Source organism: Peromyscus eremicus, chromosome 7 (genome assembly GCF_949786415.1).
Source record: "Peromyscus eremicus chromosome 7, PerEre_H2_v1, whole genome shotgun sequence".
NCBI classification, from domain to species: Eukaryota; Metazoa; Chordata; class Mammalia; order Rodentia; family Cricetidae; genus Peromyscus; species Peromyscus eremicus.
In genome coordinates this window covers 14,675,805-14,700,326 of record NC_081422.1, presented here as the reverse complement: position 1 = coordinate 14,700,326, position 24,522 = coordinate 14,675,805, and the positions used below count along the sequence as shown (strand labels likewise).

At 41.7% G+C, this 24,522-nt stretch overlaps 1 protein-coding gene across 1 annotated transcript in view; it reads left to right on the top strand.

The window, feature by feature from the left end:
- Muc16 (mucin 16, cell surface associated) overlaps window positions 1–24,522 on the top strand; it is a 200,071-nt gene that overhangs the window by 98,249 nt on the left and 77,300 nt on the right. Inside the window, exons 40-51 of the mRNA XM_059267231.1 lie at window positions 651–775; window positions 3,312–3,379; window positions 5,143–5,315; window positions 5,437–5,472; window positions 6,281–6,405; window positions 6,997–7,064; window positions 11,324–11,496; window positions 12,471–12,506; window positions 14,955–15,079; window positions 15,181–15,248; window positions 16,275–16,444; window positions 16,920–16,955. Coding sequence (XP_059123214.1) covers window positions 651–775; window positions 3,312–3,379; window positions 5,143–5,315; window positions 5,437–5,472; window positions 6,281–6,405; window positions 6,997–7,064; window positions 11,324–11,496; window positions 12,471–12,506; window positions 14,955–15,079; window positions 15,181–15,248; window positions 16,275–16,444; window positions 16,920–16,955 — 1,203 coding nt within the window. The remainder of the gene's footprint in view (window positions 1–650; window positions 776–3,311; window positions 3,380–5,142; window positions 5,316–5,436; window positions 5,473–6,280; window positions 6,406–6,996; window positions 7,065–11,323; window positions 11,497–12,470; window positions 12,507–14,954; window positions 15,080–15,180; window positions 15,249–16,274; window positions 16,445–16,919; window positions 16,956–24,522) is intronic.

Sequence of the window (24,522 nt, the reverse complement as noted above, 5' to 3'; positions counted from 1 at the left end):
ATCCAAAGCAATGATAGAGGCATATATGATCTACCAGTAGCCACACAACTGAAGAGCATGCCTTTACCACCACCCCCAGAAACCATTACCTGCTAAAAGCTCCTCAGAAATGAATGGACTAGATGAGCCCCTCCTTCATCCGTGTTAGAACTTCACTAGGCCCACTCTTGAATAGGTAAGAGCAGCTGTGAGTTAGGTGCAGCAGCCATGTGCTGTCCTGAAGACAGTATCCCACTGGGCTCTTCCCCATTCTTCTCTTACCTTCTTCCCCCCTCCCCTTCTATGATACTACCTGAGCTTTGCAGGGGGTGATATAGATGTTCTCTTTGTATCCAAGCACTGAACAGTTAGTTATTCTCAGCACTTTGACTACTTCAGAGTCCTTGCAGTAACTGCTGTCTGTTGCAAAATATGGTATCTTACCAAGGCTAAAAGCACATTGCTATTGATATTTTAATTGCCATCAATGTTTAATTACTAGTGTTCCTGTCATTCAAAAGAAGTTTTTGTTTTTTTTTTTTTTTCATTCTGGTAGAGACATCTTGAATTAGGTGGGAATACATGGGTCCAAGTGATATGAATATAGATTATGTCCTAAATCTAGTTCTGGTATGACTCAGGACTTAACTTCTCTCCTAATCTAATTGCAGCTTCAAGCTCTGCTCTGCTGCTGTATACTCTTAACTTCACTATCACCAATCTACCCTACACGAAGGACATGTGGGGCCCAGGATATGCCAAGTTCAAACAAGTGGAGAAAGTCTTGCAGTTTCTGGTAAGACTCCTACCCACCTCCCTTGCCTCAGCCACTCCATCACCTTTAGTCTTGCTTGCTCACTCCAGCCATCCCTGCCACCTGTTTGTCCCACTCACTTACTAAAGTCTCATCCACTTCTCTTTCTTGTATTAATTACCATCAGCCATATACATCCCTTGTGTTACACTCATTGGTGCTCTGTCTACCTTTTACCTCACCTACTTAAGGCTCACCTACTCCCTCCAGTCACACCCTTCTTCCTTGCCTGGCTCACTGGTACCCCCAAATCACCCACTTCAGTCCTGCCTTCTTGCCCCACTCACTGATGACTCTTTTACCTCTTCCAGCATAACCCTCCTGTCTCTAGTTCCAGCCACTGATGATTGATTGGTCCACACACTCCATCCATATCCATGTCCCTCTGTTACTGCAGTGGGCAGCAAGAATATATTATAGACATTCAGCTGTATGTAATAAGCTATACCTTGATCAACCAAGAAGTCAATCAAGAGGAAGCCATTTATCAAAGAATATTTTGTGTTATTTAGATGTTAATATGTATCATCTATCTTCTGCTATGAAATGCTTGTGTGCCCATACATTACTAGGCCATATGTCAAACAATTTAGCTTCTCAGATCTACTGCTGATCCACTAGGTAACACTCCTGCAGGGCCTAGGAGACAGGTGGATATGTAGATGCATAGCTTTGTTTTTTGTGCAAATGAAGCTCAGACCATCCCTTGCCTTCAGGCCTATTAGTATTGCAGAGCTCTTGCCTCAGGACAATAGGGTTTTTTGCATAACCAGGTGCAGTAAAGACTGGAGCAGGATTCCTGGTCCAGGCTGAGCCTTGTGGTCTGAAAGAAGGCAGAGTTTCTGTAGCTGGTAAGGCAGAATGGCTCAGGCTGAGGAGAGAGGAGCAAGGAAGAGGTTATCAGGTAAATCAGGTCAGGAGAGGAGAAGAAGAAGGAAAGATAGAGGATGAAGGAACAGGGGGCAAAGATGAGATCAAAAGCATAAGGTCTTAGTTATTACTAGGGCTATGAGGGGACCGAAAAAGTAGGTACAGAGAGGAGCTGAATGTGAGGACAGAACTGAAGCTGTATAGACAGAAGAAATAAAGTAAACAGACAAAAGAGCAAGGCGTATATAGATTTCTTTCCACCGGATAGCCCCATGCCAGATGTAGCGTTGTTCCCCAGGACCCTGGGAGGGATTTTCTCAGGTTAGGCCCCTGGGAAAATTCCATTATGTTACTTCACCAACTAATGTTCCCTCAGATTACTTTTATACTACTCATTGATTCTCTACCCACATTTCCTAGCCTTATTAACATCTTCTTGACCTGCCTACAGATTATCCCCATGTACTACTCACTTGTCCAGCCCATTCACTAAAGCCCCACCCACCTCTCTATCTTGCCCTGCCATTTGTTTCCACCCATATTTCTCCTGTGACTCTCCATGGTGCCCTGCCCACCCCTTTCAGCCTAACCTGCTTCTCTTGACTTTTCCTCTGGTGACCTGCCTACTTCCCTTATCCTATCCACTGTTGCCCCATCTACCCAATCCTACCATACTACCTTCTGTTTTCCTTACCCACTCACTAAGTTCCTACCCACAAGCCCCTCTTGCCCCACCTATTGATATTCACTTGTTCTGGTGCCCACCCATCCCTCTCCTACCACACCCACTTCTTGTTTGCTCATGAATTCAAGACTTGCTCATTTCCCTTTCCCCACCCTTCACTAAAGCCCCACTAAGACCCCCATCTTGCCATACTTACTGGTACCTACCACATCTGTCTTACTACACTTTGCCTGACCCACATTTTTCAGCTTTGATTACCTCTTGTTTCACCAACTTATAGCCCACCCACTCTATCCCTGCCTACCTTCCTTGCCTTTATCATTGGTGACACAACCACATCCCTTGCACTACCCACAGTTGTTCTACCCACTTGCTCCAGCTGTACCAATGTCTTGCTTCCCAATCCATTCACTAAAGCCCCTCCCCCCATGTAACACTGCCTACTTCCCCCTCTTGTCCTTCGTTCTGGTGTCTGCCCACATCTCTCATATCACATCAGTACAGGGCCCACCTATCCCAAACCTTCCTACTTTTTTCTTGCTACACCCACTAGTATCCTTTCCACCTCTCTTATCCCCACTCATTCCCTTCTTGTGACAGTCACTGAGGGCCTACCAACTCACTCTAGTCCTGTCTACCTTCGACTTGCCCAACCTTCCCACTAAACTCTGCTTACTTCCCCTTACTGCCCTGCCACTGGTATACACACACACACACACACACACACACACACACACACACACACACACACATTTTCCACACTCATGAGTACCCTTGCTACAGATTCTAACTGGTTTCCATCCCCACTGCCTCTCTCACCCATCCAGTCTCAGCCACATCCTCACTTGCCACACCCACTGATTTCCCAACCCACTCCTTCAAGCTTCACACTTCTCTCTTGACCTCTTTCCTGTTTCCCTACTCAGACTGTATATTTAACTGAACCTTTTCTCTTCTTCACAGCTCAGACCTTTGTTCCAAAACACCAGTGTTGGCCTACTGTATTCTGGTTGCAGACTGACCTCACTCAGGTGAGACCTGTAGAGAAGACCACCCAGGAAGACATGGTGGAGTTTCTATACATACTTCTCTATAGCTAGGTCTTCTTTTTGATCTCAGCCTTTTTGCAGCCCCTGGGTTAGGCTAGATTCTATACTTTCTCATTCTTCTTAACTTCAATATTCCATGTAGTATGTATTAGTTTCTGTCACAGAAACAAAAAACAAAACCCAAACTAAACAAAACAAAAAAAATCTCTGAAATAATCAACTTACAAAGAGAAATTGCTTTTTGTTTGTTTGTTTTTTTGTTGTTGTTGTCTTTTAAACAGCCAGACTTGCAAAAATTCAGTATGTATCTGAGCATGAAATTGAACTTATGATTTTCTTGTCTTCACCTCAAGTGCTGGGATTACTGGTGTATACTACCAGGACCAGTGTATATGGTGATAGAATAATGGTATTCAGAGTCTCATGAACACTACATCAGCACTCTACCAACTGAGCTATATCACAAACTTAAGAGACAAGTTTAATTTTGATCAAGGTTTTAGAGGCGCATCTATCCACAATCAGATGGATCATTGCTTTTGGTTTGTAGAGGGGCAGTAGGGCTAAATTGACCGTGTCCAGACAAAAAGAAAAATTGAGGAAGAGGAACAAGGGGAATTCTACAGTTTCCTTGAGTACACACCCCACAGTGATTTAAAAACCTCTCACTCAGTGTCAACAATCCCCCACTTCCCAATAGCTCCACCCTAGGGATCATGCCTGTTTGGGGGGGTATGTGGATAACTTTTTTAGAAGTTTTTCTTTTGTAACATTAGAGCTGGTTTTGTACGTTGATACTACTTAAATGTGGTTTAATCATGGAATGCTTTCCTTTCTCCATCTATTGTCATTGGGTTTAGTAGTTTGGACTCTAACCACCATCAATTACCAATAGTGCTCCCACTAATAATGGCCCCTTATGAGCTCCTCTCCATCCATACTAAAGTTGTGACTAGCTTGATCTTATGCAGATTAAAAAATTTTGATAACATCACTATGCCCATTTTGTAGATGGGAAACTGAAACCAAGAGAAAATATTGAAGAATTGGGAGATTAGGGAAGTATAGGAATTAAGAAGGAAATGAGAGATTGCATCTCATGCCTCAAGACAGGTATATGATGGCCAGGAAATCTAAAGAAAAAGAAAAGCAGGTAGAGAAAGCCTAGAAAAGGGTAGAGTACATGCAGGGAAGAAGTACTCAGCTGCAAGTGAAAGGTAGAGAGGTAAGCCAAAACTGAACAGGTTATAGACAGATTAAGGATCATGTGGAGATACAGGAGTCTTCCTTCATAGGCTTGTAGGTATCCATGGAAGGATCCCAGCAGACATCTAACAAGATTTCCCTTTAGGAGGAGAATTGGTTTGCCATGATAATAATGGATCATAAGATTCAGGGCACCACTGAATCTTGGGTTCAGGAAGTGAAAGTAGAGCCATTTTCACCATAGAATTAAGGCAGCATGGTGGGTCCTGTTCACAAGCACCTCAAGCATTCTAAAGTTTTCTACAGTTTTCTCATATTGCTGTCAGAGAACCTCACTCAATGCTCCCCATTATCTCCATTCCTGGATCCTTCCATCCAGTAGCTAAAAAAGATGGAATAGCCACCAAATATGTATATAGTTTCTACCTTTCTATCAGTATTCTCATTTCCACAAGCCGTTTCCTGTCATGTTCCCAGAATCACAGCATTCCTCATTAGTCAATCCACTTATTGCTGTCTTCTCTATCTGATCTTTCCAGGCCAAAGAAGAATGGAGAGGCTACCAAAGTAGACATGGTTTGCACTTACCACCAATATTCCACAGGCACTGATCTGGACAGAGAGCAACTATACTCAGAACTAGAAGAGCTCACCCACAGCATCACTCAACTGGGTCACTATACCCTGGACCAGAATAGTCTCTATGTCAATGGTAAGCTGTGGTCGTCTTAACTTTGTTGTAGCAAAGCCCATATTGTCCCCCTCTAAGAACATCCTTTATTCATTTTCTATGTACCAATCCTTATGCTCTTTCCTTTAATTTCACTCTGTAGGTTACACACACCAGATTGCAGTAACCAGCACCAGCAGTGAGTATTTAAAATCCTCCCACATTACAGTTGGAAGAAGCATGAGGTCCTGACCATATATCTAGTTAAAGAGAAAAGGATGTGGTCAAGTACACAGGCTAGGAAGTCCTTGAAATCATGTCAAGAAGTTGAGTGCATCCTTTCATATTTTTTTGACAACAGAGAAACATTACTAAATTATAGTTGGATAAATGTGTGGAAGAAATTAGTGAACAATTTATAGAAATACAATGAGAATCTTGGATGAAGAGATCCCTTTTACACTTTGCAACTTCTCATTCTTTCTTTGGGGGGGTATAAAGCTGTATGTGTATGCAATGTGTCTGTATTGACGCACTTCCACATATTTACATGCATATATAGGTCAATGATTGACCTGACATGTCTTCCTCTATCATTCTTCACCATATGTTTTTGTGGCAGGTCTTTCATTGAACCAGGAGTTCACATACTCACCTAGGTTATCCAGCTATCAAACTCCAGGAATTCAAAATGTCTTCATCTCTCCAGTACTAAGATTACAAGTATAAGCCACCATGCCCCCCTTTTTCTATGTGTACTTGGATATAGAGCTCGTGGCCTCATGCTTGCAGAATGAGCAGTCTTGCCCACTGAGCCATCTCCCACATTCTTTCCCTTGGCCTGAAGCACAGGATGGTCTAGCCTTGCCCAAAATTAGTGAGCCAAGGATATTCACTCACCACTGTAGTCTCCAGTGAGATATTGCCAGAGTCAGGACTGTGTCCTCAGGCTCTGCCTTCCTTGTGTTGATTACCAAAAAGCTTCTCTTCTCATTCTCCACCAACAGCTATACAATCACCCTTGGTATTATTTACCCTCAACTTCACCATCACCAACCTATTTTACGAGGAGGACATGCAGCCCCCAGATTCCAAGAAGTTTAACACCACAGAGAGGATCCTGCAGAGCCTAGTAAGTCCCATGAATTTTCTCCAGCCCTATTCACTTCATTCCAGCCCTGCATCCTCTTTATTCCCATCGACCTTTCTCTAGCACCCTTCCACAGTCTGCCTACCAAACTCCATCCCCTCACACCTCTCTCTAGACCTATCTTCTTTCTGGCCCCACCTATCTTTCTCCAACCTCCTTCTGCATCCTTCCCACCAAACTCCAGCTCCAAATACCTCTGATAAGTCTATGTCATTTCAGCCTCACCTTCTCTATGATCCCACATATCCGTCTTCAGCTCTGTCTACCTCATTCTAGTCTCGCCCCAGTTCTCCAGCTCTAGCACTCCTCTTTGGTCACTTCCACTGTGCTCAGCCATGTCTGCCATACTCCAGGCCTCTCTACCTATCTCTATATCCACACTCTCTCCAGCCCCACAACTCTCACCCATGCCCACTTAACTTCAGTCCTTCTCATCCCACTAGTCATCTCATGTGGGTCCTACTTATGTCTACCAACACTCTGGATCACCAATGGATGATCACTTCACCAAAGAATAAGCCCTATCCTTTGGTCCCCCATCCCATTGCCTTACCTTCTACTTTATTTTTACAGCTTGAGTCCTTGTTCAGAAACACCAGCATAGGCCCTTTGTATGCTGGCTGCAGACTGACTTTGCTCAGGTAAGTTCTTAGAATGTCACCCCAGAGTTGTCACTGTGCTCTCAGGCCCACCAATGTGACCTACATCCCTCCTGCCTCTCTCTCTCAATAGCCCAGTACACTTGGGTATTCAGAAGGGGGCCCCAGTAAAATGTTTCTCTTGATATCACCATTTTCCCTTGCAACTGTTCCAAGCCCCTACAGAGTCTACCAGTAAAATAAGACACCAACTTTGAGTACACTTTCCAGATTCTCTCCTTTTTCTCTCTTTCACAAGAAGACCCATTATCCCATACTTTCAATTCTATTTCTATGGTTTCCCTAAAAAAAATGCATCTCTAACTTGCACATTCGTGTTTATTGCTGTTCTATTCATTATAGCAAGAAAAGGGAACTAGCCCATATGTCCAACAACAGATGGATGGATAATGCAATGGTCACACACACACACACAAATAAGTAAATAAAAATAAATCTGTAGTCAGGCAGTGGTGGTGCATGCCTTTAATTCCAGCACTCGGAAGGCAGAGCCAGGTGGACCTCTGTAAGTTCAAGGTCAGCCTGGTCTACAGAGTGAGTTCCAGAACAGCCAGGTCTACACAGAGAAATCCTGTCTCAAAATAAAGTAAAATACCTTTAATATTTTAGTTAAAAGTTAAAATAATAACAATAAATACAACAAAATATTAAAACAACAAATACAAATGTACATCACCGTTGCTTCATTTTCCTATCCAGACACCACCTATATTCAAAAATGAGCTAGGCCTCCTGACTACATAGTATGAGGATGCAAGTTTCAGTCTCAAAATTTGCTGACATTTGTCCTTCTCACCAACTTGTCTCAAAGAAGTAGTTAGGCCAGAAGACAGTGTACTCCAGAACTCATCTGATTTCTAATCTCCCTACAAAGCTTCCTATTTTACCGGAGTCTTTTTATCCTGCCCCCAGAGAGTCTTAGAATTTCATGAGCCAGATATATTTTTAATTAAAAAAGATTTCTATTAATTTTAATTATGTATATGTATATATGTCTGTTTATGGGGATGTGCATGTGAGTGTCAGGTGCCTGTAGAGGCCAAAAGAAGGTGATAGATTCTCTGGAACTGGAGTTACAGGGAGTAGATACGTGTGCTAGGAACTCAACTCAAGCAAGTCCTTAGCAAGCTCAGCAACCACTGAGGTGTAACTTCAGCCTCCCAATAAAAAGAAAATGGCTGAGTGGTGGTGGTGCATGCCTCTAATTCCTGCCAGGTCAGCCTGGTCTACTGAGTGAGTTCTAGGACAACCAGGGATACACAGAGAAACCCTGGCTCAAAATAAAAAATTAATTAGCTTACAAGGTAGCAGGCTTTCTTACAGCATTTTTATTCATACTTAGTTTTGATTGACACTTCTCCTTTCTTCTCCCCCATCTCCCTTCCCTTCTTGCTTAAACACTTCCACAGCCACTTTTCCCCCTGCACTTTCATATCACATGTAGCCTATGACCCTCCTCATGCCATTCACTTAAAGCCACTTTCTCCACCTTCTCATGGTTTCCTGGCTTCTACACAAATTCACTCTTACATAAATATGCATATATAAAAATTAGATGCTAGGATCAGAAATTTGAGACAGAACATATGCTTGTATTTCTGAGCTTATGTCATATTACTTAAGGTAATATTTTCCAATCTCATGTATTTGCATTCAAATTTTATTTTTCTTTATGGATGGATAAACTTTCATTGAAAATAGTTACCACACTTTCATTATTTATTCATTTGTTTGTGGACATCTAGGTTAGTCCATTTCCTTGCTGTTGTAAATAGAGAAGTAATAAACATGAATGAGCATCTCTATGGCAGGATAGAGTATCATTTAGCTATATATTCAGGAGTTGTGATGCTTGGTCATGTGGAAGTTTTATTTTAATTTTTTGAGAACCCTTTTATACTGATTTCTATAGTGGTTATACGTAGCAGACATTGTTGTGGGCCACCAACAAGCTCCCAAATCATGACACGAAAACTTATTATTAGTTATGAGTGTTTGGCCTTACCTTATGCTTGTCACAGCTGGCTCTTATAATTCATTTTAACCTGTTTCTCTTTATCTACATTTTGCCATGGGGATTTTTACCTTTCTTTCATTCTGTATTTCCTACTCTGTGTCCGGCTGCCTGGTGGCTGCCTAGCTGCCTGGTCCCTCTGTCTTCCTTGTTCTCTCCTCCCCTCAAGCCTAGACTCTCCCTCTGACATAGTCTCTCTGCCTGCCATCCCTGCCTATCCTTTTACTGCCTAGCTGTTTGCCATTCAACTTTTTATTAGATCAATCAGGTGCCTTAGGCAGGCAAGGAGAAAGAGCAGCACATCTTTACACAATTAAACAAATGCAGCATAAACAAAACCAACACACCTTTACATCATTAAACAAATGCAGCATAAATAAATGTAACACATCTTAACATAGTTAAAGTAATATTCCATAACAGTTATACACTACTTTTTCTTCATTCTCCTTGCTTGCCTTCCCTAGGCTCAAGGGGAAGTATTTCTATTGGATGTTAAAATATTTTTGCAAGTTAGAAAGAAAGATGTCTTCTGTACTAGGTTGAGTCCCCGATCCCAGTTCTTCATCTGCCTCAATCATGTGCTCTACTGTACCCCTGCCATGAGCATTAGAGTTTGAGCCTTACCATTTCATAAATATTCTTCACTCTTCTCACAGTCCCAAACTATGATGTCAGTGTGTAAAAAGGATCAAGGTCTGGATTTTTTGAAATAAATAATTTTTATTTATTCTTTCTTCTTGGGGAAGTACATGTACATGATGAAATATACAGAGAGAGATTATTTATATGTAATATCATATTATACATGACAAACTATCATATCTACCTCCCATTTACCCCATTCAAGTCCTCCTTACTTCCCCTAACACATATCCCTGACAACTCCACCTCTTCTTTATTTGGATAACTATTAAGTCCTATTAGTGTTGTTCATATGTGCATGGGTGAAAGGTCATCCACTGGAGCATTGGAAACCTACCAGTGCAAATTCCCTCCCAAAAAAAAAAAAAAAAAAAAGCTTCTCAGCAATGTGTAACCAGTTACTCTCTGGTTGGATTTAAGGCCATCTCTGCTGGAGGAAACATATGCATGGTACTGTAAATCTGATCAAGCGCCCATGGCTGGTAGTTCATATACCCCAAGGTAACTTGCAACTATTATTTTGATGGATACACATGGAATCCAACTGTCCTCTAAGTCCATATCTTTATATCCATGGATGAATTCAACCCTCAGATCTCACCAGAGAAGTTTCATTATGCAATAGATGGCTGTTTATGCAGAAACTCACAATTGGCCAAAGCACTGAGAATAAGTGTCTGTGGAGTGCTCAGCCACAAATTGGCCATCTGTGTCACACTCCCTTCTCCCAAGGCTCAATGACCATTGTGGAAGAAGGGGCAGAAAAATTGTCAAAGCCAGATATTGGGCTTATAGATATGACCAGAGTGTGGCACTCACAAACTCACAGTAGCTGTTATTACAAACATTAATATTCTTGCATGGAGTGGTAAGGGGTTAATGAGCCCCCTGACCCTAGTTGAGAAGCTATTGACCATCAGTGGATTCTAGTGTAAGTCAGTTTTCTTCCATTACAGTGGATGACCCAACATCCATGACTATATGAGCAGCATATATTGACCTCAGTGGGGTATAGAAAAAAGAGGATATGAAATTGGGAGAAGGCAGAGGGAGGGGTAGATCTGGAAGAACTTGAGGGAAGAGTGGAAGATGTGATCAAAACACATTGTATGCATGTATGAAATTCTCCAAGAAATGATAAAATAGTATGTATATAAAAAGTATTCTCTCTTACCCAGCAGCTATCAACTGCTAATAGTTCCAGAGAAATGGGGTAAGACCCTCATATATGCTAGTTTTGTTGACTTGATTCTTCTCTTGTGCAAGTAAACAGCTACTGTGAGTTCATGAGTATAGTAGCCATGTCATGTCCAGAAGATAGACTCATCCTCAACTTCTTTGTTGAGGGTGTTGTTACTTTCTTTCTGCCTCTACTTGTTCAGTGTTGTCTAGGCCTTGATTGTAAAAAGGGGGTACTAAAAGTGTCTGGTTTAGGGGTGAATATTCATAATCTCTTAGTCTCTGCTAAGCCTGGATACCTGCCTCTGTACCAGACCTCTTATTCCTAATGGCCTCTTCCTATGTTCAACTCCAATAATTCTCAAGACCATTTATGATTATCACTTTTACTCTCTCTCCCCAGTCCCAGGAAGGATGGAGAAGCCACTGGAGTGGACACAGTTTGCACCTATCACCCTGACCACATAGGTCAGGGCCTGGCCAGAGAGCAACTGTACTTGGAGTTGAGCAAGCTGACCTATGGTGTCACTCAGCTGGGCCCCTACACTCTGGATCAGGACAGTCTCTATGTTAATGGTGAGAGATGAGTATTCGCCATTTTTCTTCTGCTGAGACAGCACACCTAACAAACACAACTTAAGGAAAGGAAGGTAAATTTTGGCTCAGGGTTTGACAAAAGATATAGTTCTTCCTGGCACAGAAGACATGGGCAGAGAGACAGGAATGCTGGCGCTCACTTTACTTTCTCCTTTTTATTCACTTCAGGGCCTAAAGCCGTGGAATGGTACTACCTACATTCAGTAGGCATCTTCCCTGTTCAATTAAACTCCTCTGGAAATGCTGTCTCAAACACACCCATGTGTAATCTCATAGGTTATTCCAAATCCCATCAGCCTGACAGCCAAGACTAAGCATTACAGGCTGCTCACCTTTATTGCTGTTCAGCAAGCCACATGTACTTCTTATCTCCTTTCTGTCTGACCCCTAGACCTTTACTCCTCCATTTGTACAGCTTATACCCACTAGAGCTTAGTTACTACCCCAGCAGTGAGTATGATGAGGTTTCAGATGTCTGTAAAGCTTGAAATTTTCTACCATATACAACCCAGACATTAGAAATGGAGGAATCCAAGAACCTACTGTCTACACCTCAGCCTCACCCTCTGTCTAGTCTTGAGTGAGCAGAGATCTATTCCCTGCTGTTGTCCCAGATATAGGCACTTCGTCTCTGCAAAATACAGAAGAGTGGAGTTCACAGCCAGCCCCTTAGGGTGCTTTCTCCATAGCTTTTACACTGGGAGCTCCCACTTTAACATAAAAGGTCATGTTTGAATGTGGATTTCTTCTTCCTTCCTGGGTGAGCTACATGGCTAAATGTATGCTACAAACACAGTTTGAAGTAAAATGGGAAATAACATCTTTCTTAAGACAGACTTAGAAACTCCAGTAATTTAAAATGCTCTGTGGCAGAGAGCTTAGTTCATGCCCAAAGTTGCTTTTTTGTTGACAATCTTTCTCTTTCCTCATCACTTTTTTTCATGTCTCTACAGGTTACACCCATCCAGCCTCAGATACCATCCCTAACAGTGAGTATTTCAGACCTCTACATGTCCCTAGCCACCTGCCTTCTACACAAATATGACATGCTGGATGAGCCAACATTTCTTCTATTATCCACTTTAAATGAGCAGGAGTTCAAAAGGCTCATAGAAATGTGGGCTAAGATAGAAAGAATAAGATTCACCCACCCTTCCCCAAAGCACACAACCCAAGGGTGATGCAAATTTCAAACAATAGATGTCATAAAACAAAACATAGATTCTTGGATATAGTCATCCAGGCTGCTGCCATTCCTTAAAGATATGTCACAATTTGTATTTCATTCCTCATCTTAGGTTTTTTGTTTTTGTTTTGTCTCAACACCTATGACTACCACATCCTTCCCAGCTTCCTCTCTTGCTCCATCCCCTACAACCAATTCCACAGGTAGGGAGGGATACATGCTCTTATTGGTACCAATAAGGCAAGCAAATCATTTTATCTCTCAATGCCCATCTACTTTTGCATTGAAGATTTTGTTTTCTGTTATTCAATCTAGTTACTCAGGATCCAAATTCTGATCCCATTCAGTACCACAAAGGAGTTCCAGAGCATTGGACTACACACTTCCTAGATATCATTCAGGTCTCTTTGACCATCAACTTACTTACTTTTTTTTTCTGTTACTGTGATAAAGTATTCTGATCAAAGCATCTCAAGGAAGGAAGAAAGGAAGGAAGAAAGGAAGGAAGGAAGGAAGGAAGGAAGGGAGGGAGGAAGGGCCTTATTTTTATCTGTTTAAGATATAGTTCATCATACAGTTAAAGTGGTAGGAGCGTGAAATAGTTGGTCACATCACATTCACAATTGGAAAACAGAATCATGAATACATGATAGTGCTCCAGTGCCCTTTCTCCATTTTATACATGACAGGGTGCCTCACCCATGGAAAGATCCTGTTCAGAGCTATAATGTGTTTTCACATATCAATTTATATAATCAAGACAATCTCCTACAAGTATGCGAAGCATATCTCCCAGGTGACACTAGTGTCTATCAAGCTGACCATCAACAGGAACCACCACAGTCACTCATCCTGAAGATACAATTGTCCTCCAAGTGTTCTTCTCATAATTACCAAGGGCAGAGGCAGAGGGCCAACCTTCACCCCTCCTCTTGTTCACTTCCCACATCCAACTGTCATGGAATCTCATCTCTTGTCCCTTTGGGAGCACTCCCAAGCCTCTTCTTTCTCTGTAGCTACACCATTTAGACTTTATTGAAACCAGCGTTATTTTTCCTAGAAAGACTATAGCAGCCTCTATTCTGGCTTCCTAATGTCTTCCACATAGCAGCTATGGCATTCTTTATGATGTGTTTGTATCTATAGAATTCCTTTCTTATAAGTAATATTTGAGTGATTCTATTTGTTCTTAGTCACACCCAAAGCTTTGTGCTACTTAACCATTGCCTCTCTGGAATAAGCTCAGAGGGTCCAGCAAATCTCACACCTGTACTTCCCTCTGGCCATAGTAAAGTAATTTTAAGTTCCTTTAATTCACCAGGCTCTCTTCTCCTGCATGCCTTTACCCAGGATGCCTGGAGTGTTTTCCTTATTGGTTAGATTCTAGCAACTCTTAGCTGTGCTTTTTGTCACATATGAAATAATGCTTTGTCTAAAGAGTTTTTGTTAGTCATTGGTTTTTCCTACCTGCCCTTCTGCTAGCTTCTGTAACATGAATCTTAAAAGTTATTATTAATAAAAAAACAAACCTGGAGCTGGGTATTGGGGTGAACATTGAAAGATCAGAGAAGCAGAACAAGCCACAGCTTCCTCACCTTACCAATTCCTCAGCTGACCCTGTTTCCTCAGACTGGAAGCCTCTGAGTCCTCATCCAAATTGATCTTAGCTGAACTGCTGCTAACAACCTAAAAGCTTAACCAGCTCTAGTTCCTGGTTTTCATGCCTTATATACCTTTCTGCTTTCCCATCACTTCCTGGGATTAAAGGCATGAGTCACCATGCCTGGCTGTTTCCACTGTGGCTTTGAACTCACAGAGATCTGGATGGATCTCTGCCTCCCAAGTGATAGGATTAAAGGCCTGTGTGCCACCATTTTCTGGCCTCTATGTCTATCTAGTGGCTGTTCCGTCTTCTGACCCCAGATAAGTTTATTAGATGGACAATATATTGGGGGACACAATATATCACCACAAGCTTCTCCTGAAGTATAATAGTTTGGTAACTTCCTGGTTTATACATTAGATGATGATTCCCTGTTCATCTTTGGACCTAAAGAGTTTATCACACAGCCTTTCACACACAAATTATTCCTGGATGCATGAAGAAAGGTTCCAATTCTAATGTTTAAGCAGGTCTGGAATGTGCCCTGCTTCAAAATCTATTAGACCAATAATGTTACATAGAAAGAGAAGCACCCTTGGTCATTACCAGTTCTAAATCTGGATGTCTCTATTTTCCCCACTGCTACAGGCAATGGTACTGTCATGGTACCCATAACTCTCAACTTCACCATCACCAACTTACACTATACAGAGGAGATGGGAAATCCCGGTTCCTTGAAGTTCAACTCCACTAAGTGGGTCTTACATTATTGGGTGAGTCCTTCAAAGAAACCCACTAACTACCTTACAAATCCCTAGCAAAGCCTCATCTATATTTTTTGCTAACTCTTTTTATTTATTTATTTTTCCGTCAGCTTGAGACCTTACTCAATAAGACCAGCATTGCCCCACACTATTCTGGATGCAGATTGTCTTCACTCAGGTAAGACCCCCAGATGGAGTGGACTGTTGTGAAACAGCCAGCAGAGATCATGTACTTCTAACATCCCATTTTACCATCCACCCTGATGTTCTAACACTTTCTTCTTTCCCAGATAGTGTGTAGATTGAGTTACAACTTACTAATAGGAGTTGTTTAATGTAGAAAATTCAAGTGTTATTCTACTTAAAATGAGAGTCTCTTAGAAGAACTTTCCTGTACACAGTATAAACAAAATATTTTATGAAGTTCTAGAGAGATGGGTCATTTGGTACAATGCTTCCCATAGAAGCATGAAAAAGTGAACTCAACCCCTAGAGTCCACATGAAAAGATAGGTGTGGTGGCAAACATTTGTAATCCCAGCTCTGGCAAAAAAGAGAAACTCTGATTCAACAATAGGAGAGAACTCACTCCTGGAAGAAACAGGCAGATGAAATAAGTCAGTCAGCTTAACCTAACTGGAAACCCTAAGGTACCAATGAATGAACAATAACAACTAAAATGAAAAATAGTACAGGATGCTGGGCTAGCAAGATGGCTTAGTGGGTAAAAGCATTTGCAAGGCAAGCTTGATGATGAGTTTAATTCCCAGAATCAACATAAAATGCCAGATTTGGTGGCATGCATTAGTAATCCTAATACTCATACAATGAGGTGGGAGACAGAGAGAGAGGAATGTCTGAGCCAGTTGGCTTGGAGTATGCAGTTCAGCAGAAAACAGAGAGACCCTGATTCACCAATGTGAGAAAGCAGAATCCTCGAAGCTGCCCATATACTCAGTGTTGCTTTCTTGAGTCTAATCACACACACACACACACACACACACACACACACACACACACACACACACACACATTTCTGATCCTCCATGTCCAAAGACTCAGAGGAGACACTAGAGACCCACTTTATAACTTTATTACCACCCTCTTCATAATCTTCAGCCTTCTTCCTTCTGCCCCCTGCTTTCAATGTCCCAAGTGCTCAAGAACCGACCTCAGTGTTTCAATCTCTCATGTCTTTCTTCTAGGTCTGACAACTATGGAGCCACAGGAGTGGACATAATCTGCACCTTCCATTTCGACACCATGAGACCTGGGTTAGACCAAGATCAGCTATTTTGGGAGTTGAGTCACGAGACCCATGGCATCACCCGTCTGGGTCCCTACACCCTGGACCAGAACAGTCTCTACATCAACGGTAAGATCCCACATTTAAGCCACAATCTCTCTCTCTCTCTCTCTCTCTCTCTCTCTCTCTCTCTCTCTCTCTCTCTCACACACACACACACACACACACACACACACACACACACATGCGCGCGCGCGCGCACACACACACACAGACACTTAGATTCTTAGGTTTTGCTGAAGTACTGAGCAATTCAGCCCTCTTTCTAGAATGATTTTCCTTCGTTTTGTGTCTGTGCTCTCTCTTTATTATGATGACTCAAAAACACCACGGGGAACTGGGTAGAATGCTTGCTTTGAATGAACAGGGATCTTGGTCCCATCAGCATCCCAGTTTCTCTTTTCAGAATCACATCTCAGTTGTTTGGCTAAGAGCAAGGGTAAAGCCTTTGCCTCTGCTTTTACCCCCCAAAGACTCCACATTCTCCTTTTGCCTTAATCCTTGATATTCATCCACAAGTCCCTCACATTTTCTTTCTGTGCAGGTTACCATTTTGGAGCTGCAGCCCCAGCTACCACCAGTGAGTATTTCTGGCTGTCATTGCTTAGGTTCTGCCTCCAATTTCAGGGATCCTGAAAATGGTGCTTTTTCCAAAGAGCTTTTTAAATCATTGGTTGGATTTTATAGTCATCTCCTACTAGCATTCACTTCCCTGGCCAAAAGATTGAAAGACTATTGTCTGTTAATCTTTGAACCTATAGAGGCTATTGAAGAACCTTGCATACATACACAATAAATGTTACTTGGAAGAATGAAGAAGAAAGGTCTTAATAACTTAAGAGTAGTTATAGAATATCCTCTGTTTCAGATACTGTTAGTCTCACAGTATCCCATGGTTATGTCTGGGAAGAGCTTCGTTCACTGCTTTGTTCCAGGCTGGGAGCTTCTCTCTTCATCTGCTCCTTAGTCAGTGGTTCAATGGTGGCACTCATCACTCTCAACTTCACCATCACCAGCATCCCCCAACACCTCAGTGAGAGAAACAACACCCTCCTCACCTGGCTCCTTGAGTGAGGAAGACTTAGACCCATACACCATCTCCTATCACACTGACACTTGCGTGGGTTCCATTTTAGTTCTCTCACAAACCTGATGTTGTTATCCTTAAGAAATAAAGTAAGGCACAATAACATTTTTTCTTTTAAAGAATTTATTTGAGCAAGTAATAATTTGTGAAGTGAGAAAAACCAAATCAAAGGTGGTTCAGGTCTTCTAAAGAAAGACAATGGGGAAGCAATTACAGACAAATTCTGAACAAAGCTAGGAAAGTACTTGGTTATTTGTAACTATGCATTATATTGTTCTTCTTTGGTCCTAAAGCTCTTGTTGAATAAGTTATTGGGTGACTTCTGGTTGATTGAGATGGTTTAATTTTGTTTTTCTTTTTCACATTTCTCTCTCTCGCCATCTTTTATACTAGTACTGATAGTAGGATAAAGGTAGAAAAGAAGGAGGAGACAGAGAGGTTGGGGAGGCACAGGGAGAAATGGAGAAGGGCTGAAGGATGGGAGACAGGGAAAAGGAAGAGGGAAAAAGAGGGAGGAGGTGAAACAGAGGGAAGGGAGGAGAAGATGGAGAAATGGGAGGGAAGGGGGCAGAGAGAAAGTATAGGAAAGAAAGAAGTGAGTTTAGATTTCCTATGAAAATAAACTGCACAAGAAAATAAAATTTGTGGATTGCTATTCTTGTAGGAGTAAACTGACCCTCTCTGTCTCCCTGTCTTTCCCCGTCTGTCTCTGTCTCTGTCTCCATTTCGGTCTGCCTCCCCAAACTCACCTGTGTGTGTGTGTGTGTGTGTGTGTGTGTGTGTGTGTGTGTGTGCGCGCGCGCGCGCGCGCGTGTGTGCACAAACCTACATGTACATTTGAGACTGCATTCCCAACAAAATTTGCCAGTATCAGTTGCTCTTAAGAATCCAGGAGATCCAGATGGGACCTCCCACTCCCCTAAGCTCACTTCCCCCTGACCCTTGCCCTTCATTAACCCCCTCACTCCAACTTGGCTCATGTAGATCTCATCCATTTCTCTGTTGTTGGGCAATCCCTGTGTCTTTCTTAGGGTCCTCTTTACTAGGTAGCCTCTCTGGAGTTGTGAGTTGTAGTCTAGTCATCCTTTGTTTTACATCTAGTATCCACATATGAGTGAGTACATACCATGTTTGTCTTTCTGAGTCTGTGTTACCTCACTCAGGATGATATTTTCTAGTTCCATCTATTTGCCTGCAAACCTCATGATGTCATTGTTTTTCTCTGCTGAGTAGTACTCCATTGTGTATATGTACCACATTTTATTTATCTATTCTTCAGTTGAAGGGCATCTAGGTTGTTTCCAGGTTCTGGCTATTACAAATAATGCTACTATGAACATAGCTGAGCATATGTCCTTCTGTTATGATTGAGCATTCCTTGGGTATATGCCCAAGAGTTGTATAGCTGGGTCTTGAGGGAGGTTGATTCCCAATTTTCTAAGAAAGTGGCATATTGATTTCCAAAGTGGCTGTACAAGTTTGCATTCCCACCAACAGTGGAGGAGTGTTTCCCTTGCTTCACAACCTCTCTGGCATCTTAGTCTTCAGTGTTTTTGATCTTAGCCATTCTGACGGGTGTAAGATGGTATCTCAGAGTCATTTTGATTTGCATTTACCTGATGATTAGGGATGTTTAGCAATTCCTTAAATGTCTTTCAGTTATTTGAGCTTCTTCTGTTGAGAATTCTCTGTTTAGCTCTATAGCCCATTTTTTTAATTGGACTGTTGAGTATTTTGATGTCTAATTTCTTGAGTTCTTTATATATTCTGGATATCGGCCCTCTGTCAGATGTGGGGCTGGTGAAGATCTATTCCCATTCTGTAGGCTGTCATTTTGTCTTATTGACCGTGTCCTTTGCCCTACAAAAGCTTCTCAGTTTCAAGAGGTCCCATTTATTAATTGTTTCTCTCAGTGTCTGTGCTACTGGTATTATATTTAGGAAGTGATCTCTGGTGCCAATGCATTCAAGACTACTTCCTACTTTCTCTTCTATCAGGTTTAGAGTAACTGGATTTATGTTGAGGAACAGAGTGGGAGAACAAGAAAAGAGACACCATGATAAATGAAGACCCCATGGGAATAGGAAGAAGCAGAGTGCTAGAGAGGTCCCCAGAAATCCACAAAGATACCTCCACTGTAGACTACTGGCAATGGTCAAGAGAGTGCCTGAGCTGACCTACTCTGGTGATCGGATGGTGTTCACCCTAACTATCATGATAGAATTCTCATCCAGTGACTGGTGGAAGCAGATGCAGAGATCCATGGCCAAACCCCAGATGGAGCTCCAGGAGTCCAACTGGCGAGAGAGAGGAGGAATTATATGAGCAAGAGATGTTGAGACCATGATTGGAAAAAGCACAGGGACAAATAGCCAAACTAGAGGAAAAACATGAACTGTGAACCAATAGCTGAGGAGCCCCCATGGAACTGGACAAGGCCCTCAGGATAAGTGAGACAACTGATGAGCTTGAACTGTTTAGGAGGCCCCCAGGCAGTGGGACTGGAATGTGTCCTTGGTGCATGAGCTAGCTTTTTGGAACCTAGGGCCTATGCTGAGACACTTTGCTCAGCCTTAGTGTAGGGAGGAGGAGACTGGACCTGCCTCAACTGAATCTACCAGGCTGGACTGAATCCCCAGGGGAGAGAGACATTGCCTAGGAGGAGGTGGGAATGGGGGTGAATGTGGGGGAAGGCTGTGGGTGGGAGGAGGGAGGACAGGAGAATCCGTGGCTGATATGTAAAATTAAATTAATTATAAAATAAAAATATTTATTTAAAAAAATCCAGGAGATCTGTCAGAAAGAAGTAACAACTTCTCTTAAAGAACCACAACTCAATTTTTTCACTTAGTATATCTGGTTTGGGTTGATTCGAAGATGTCTCCAGCACAGCATTAACAACACTGTAATTTTCTGGGGTTGGCCAGGTCTGTAGCTGGGAGACTCAAAGTCTTCTTAAATTACCCTATCAGCTTTTGAACATTCATTAGACTTAACCCATTTAGGCACCAGTGACTTTAATAATCAGTATGTAGAAACAAAAAAAGTAAAAATTTTCCCATCTTCAAAACATATTAAACAAAGTAAACAAATGAAACATGTTTAAAAGACATTAGAATGAGAAGGCTGTGATTTAAAAAAATATATTAAAATTCATGTTTCATGAAGCCGATATAAACTTAAAGAACTCATGAAAGGGGATATTTTAGCTGTGAACACTGTCATTATACTGAATAAAGATTATATACCTTGTAAAGGAATAAATTACACTCAATTATCATTGAAATAATGATAATTTACCTACAACTCAAGGCATTTGTTACTATAATTCCTAGCAAATTTCCAAAATATAAGAAATAGACAAAAGTGAGAGCTCCCATCCGGACCAGAGGTGAGCAACTGGGTTCATACCCAGGGAGGCCTGCCCCTAGGTCCCATCACTGGGCCCCAGCCATTCCCGGGGAAGACCCGCCCAACTTGGCCCCAGTTGCCAGCCAGTGGGCAGGGCTCCCGTGGGAAGGTTCCCCTTCTCTAAGACCCCCCAGCAGACCCTGCAATCTATGCGCCCTGCCCCCACACCCATCCGCCCGAGACCCCCGCCACTTCCTGAGACTTGGAGACCAGCCTCCAGCTCTCATCCGGGCCAGAGCTCCCATCTGGCCCACAGAGCTCCCATCTGGCCCAGAGAGCTCTCATTCAGCCCAGAGAGCTCCATCCAGCCCAGGGAAAGAGAAAGTTCTCATTGGACAAAGAGTTGTCATTGGACCAAGAGTAAACTCATGAGACAGGGAATCTGCCAGCCCTGATTAGACCAAGAGTGGCTTTCTGAGAAGTAGAGTCTGCCACCTCTCATTGTACCAAGAGAGGCTTCCTGATACGCCAAATCTGTCAGCTCTGACTGGACCAAGAGCCCTGATAAGACCAAGAACAAATCCGTGAGTCACAGAATCAACTAGCTTGGGTTGACCCAAGAGCAGCTCGCTGAGACACAGAAGCTCCCTGCTCTAATCAGACCAAGAGCTAAGATTAGACCCAGAAGGGCCCCCTGAGACACAGACACAACAAACACAGAGTGGACCAACAGCAACTCGCTCAGACACAGGCACCTTTTATACCTATTAGATGAGGAGATTGTCAGACATCAAGGCAGAAGCACATACAACAACATAAAGAGCCATACAGCATCACCAGAATCTAGCCCTCCTCCAACAGCAAGACCTAAACATCACAAGGTAGAAGAAGCAGAAGAAAGCAAACTTGACAACAGCATCATGAAGATGCTAGAGGCCTTTCAAGAAGAAAAATCAAAAATAAAATTGAGGAAAAGATAAACAAAAAAGTAGAGGAAATCAATAAAGAAAATGAGAAAAAGTCAAACAAAAAATGGGAAATCTATAAAGAACTAGAGGAAAAGACAAATAAAAAAGCAGAAGAAAACAATCTCTTAAAGAAAACGATGAAAAACCAATGAAACAGGTGAGGGAAACAGTTCAAGACCTGAGAAGGGAAATGGAAACAATGATGAAGACACAAAAAGAGGGAATGCTGGAAATAGAAAATCTGAGTAAACGAACAGTAAACACAGATGCAAGCATAACCAACAAAATACAAGAGATGGAAGAGAGGATCTCTGGTGTAGAGGATACAATAGAGAAAATGGATTCATCAGTCAAAGAAAATACCAATGCCAAAAAAATCATAACACAAAATGTCCAAGAAATCTGGGACACCATGAAAAGACCAAACCTAAGAATAACAGGGATAGAGGAAGGAGAAGAATACCAACTCAAAGGCACAGAAAATATATTCAACAAGATCATAGAAGAAAACTTTCCCAACTTAAAGAAGGAAATGCCTATGAAAATACAAGAAGCCTATAGAACACCAAACAGACAAGACCCCCCAAAAAAGTCCCCTTGCCACATAATAATTAAACAACTAAACATACAGAACAAAGAAAGAATATTAAGAGCAGCAAAGGAAAAAGGCCAAGTGACTTATAAAGGCAAACCCATCAGAATAACACCCAATTTCTCAATGGAGACTTTGAGACCCAGAAGGACCTGGACAGATGTAGCACACACACTAAGAGACCATAGATGCCAGCCTAGACTAATATACCCAGCAAAACTTTCAATCATCATAGACGGAGTGAACAAGACATTCTAAGACAAAACCAGATTTAAACAATACTTTCCACAGACCCAGCCCTACAGAAAGCACTAGAAGGAAAACTCCAACCTAAGGAAGTCAGATATACCCACGAAAACACAGGCAATAGATAACACCACAGCAGTAAAATCCACACACTACCACCAAAAGATAACAGGAATGAACAATCACTGGTCATTAATATCCTGTAATATCAATGGACTTAATTCACCTATAAAAAAACACAGGCTAAGAGAATGGATACGAAAGCAGGACCCATCTTTCTGCTGCATACAAGAAACACACCTCAAATTCAAAGACAGACACTACCTAAGAATAAAAGGCTGGGAAAAGTCTTTCCAATCAAATGGTCTTAAGAAGCAAGCAGGTGTAGCCATCTTAATATCCAGCAAAATAGACTTCAAACTAAAATCAATCAAAGGAGATCAAGAAGAGCATTAATACTAATCACAGGAAAGATCCACCAAGATGAAGTTTCAATTCTGAACATTTATGCCCCAAACACAAGGGCACCCACATATGTAAAAGAAACATTACTACAGCTTAAATCACATATAAAACCCCACACATTAATAGTGGGAGATGGGTTGGGGATTTAGCTCAGTGGTAGAGCACTTGCCTAGCAAGTGCAAGGCCCTGGGTTCAGTCCTCGGCTCTAAAAAAAAATAGTAGGAGACTTCAACACCCCACTCTCACTACTGGACAGATCTGCCAACTTAAGAAGCAAGCAGGTGTAGCCATCTTAATATCCAGCAAAATAGACTTCAAACTAAAATCAATCAAAAGAGATCAAGAAGAGCATTAATACTAATCACAGGAAAGATCCACCAAGATGAAGTTTCAATTCTGAACATTTATGCCCCAAACACAAGGGGCATAAATAAAGGACTTAATTGATGTTATAACTCAAATGGACTTAATCGATACCTACAGATCATGCCATCCTAACAAAAAAGAATATACCTTCTTCTCAGCACCCCATGGAACCTTCTCTAAAATTGACCACATACTTGGCCACAAAGCAAATCTAAACAGATACAAAACAATTGGAATAACCTCCTGTGTTCTATCAGACCACCACGGATTAAAGTTAGATTTCAATAACAACAAAAACTACAGAAAGCCTACAATCTCATGGAAACTGAATAATGCTCAACTGAATCAACAATGGGTTAAGAAAGAAATAAAGACAGACATTAAAGACTTCCTAGAGATCAATGAAAATGAATATACCACATACCCAAACTTATGGGACACTATGAAAGCAGTGCTAAGAGGGAAATTCATAGCACTAAATGCCCACATAAAGAAATTGGAGAAATCTCACACTAGTGACTTAACAGCACACCTGAAAGCTCTAGAAAAAAAGGAAGCAAAGTCACCCAGGAGGAATAGGAGCCAGGAAATAATCAAATTGAGAGCTGAAATCAATAAAATAAAAACAAAGAGAATAATACAAATAATTAATGAAATGAAGAGTTGGTTCTTTGAGAAAATCAACAAGATAGACAAGCTCTTATCCAAACTAACCAAAAGACAGAGAGAGAGCATCCAAATTAGCAAAATCAGAAATGAAAAGGGGGACATAACAACTAACACTGAGGAAATCCAGAGAATCATCAGGTCATACTTCAAAAACCTCTACTCCACAAAACTAGAAAATCTAAAAGAAATGGATAATTTTCTGGATAGGTACCACATACCTAAGTTAAATCAAGACCAGATAGACTATTTAAATAGTCCAGTAACCCCTAAAGAAATAGAATCAATCATTAAAAGTCTCCCAACCAAAAAAAGCCCAGGACCAGATGGTTTCAGTGCAGAATTCTACCAGATCTTCAAATAAGAGAATACCAACACTCTTTTTTTTCCTGATAACACTATTTTT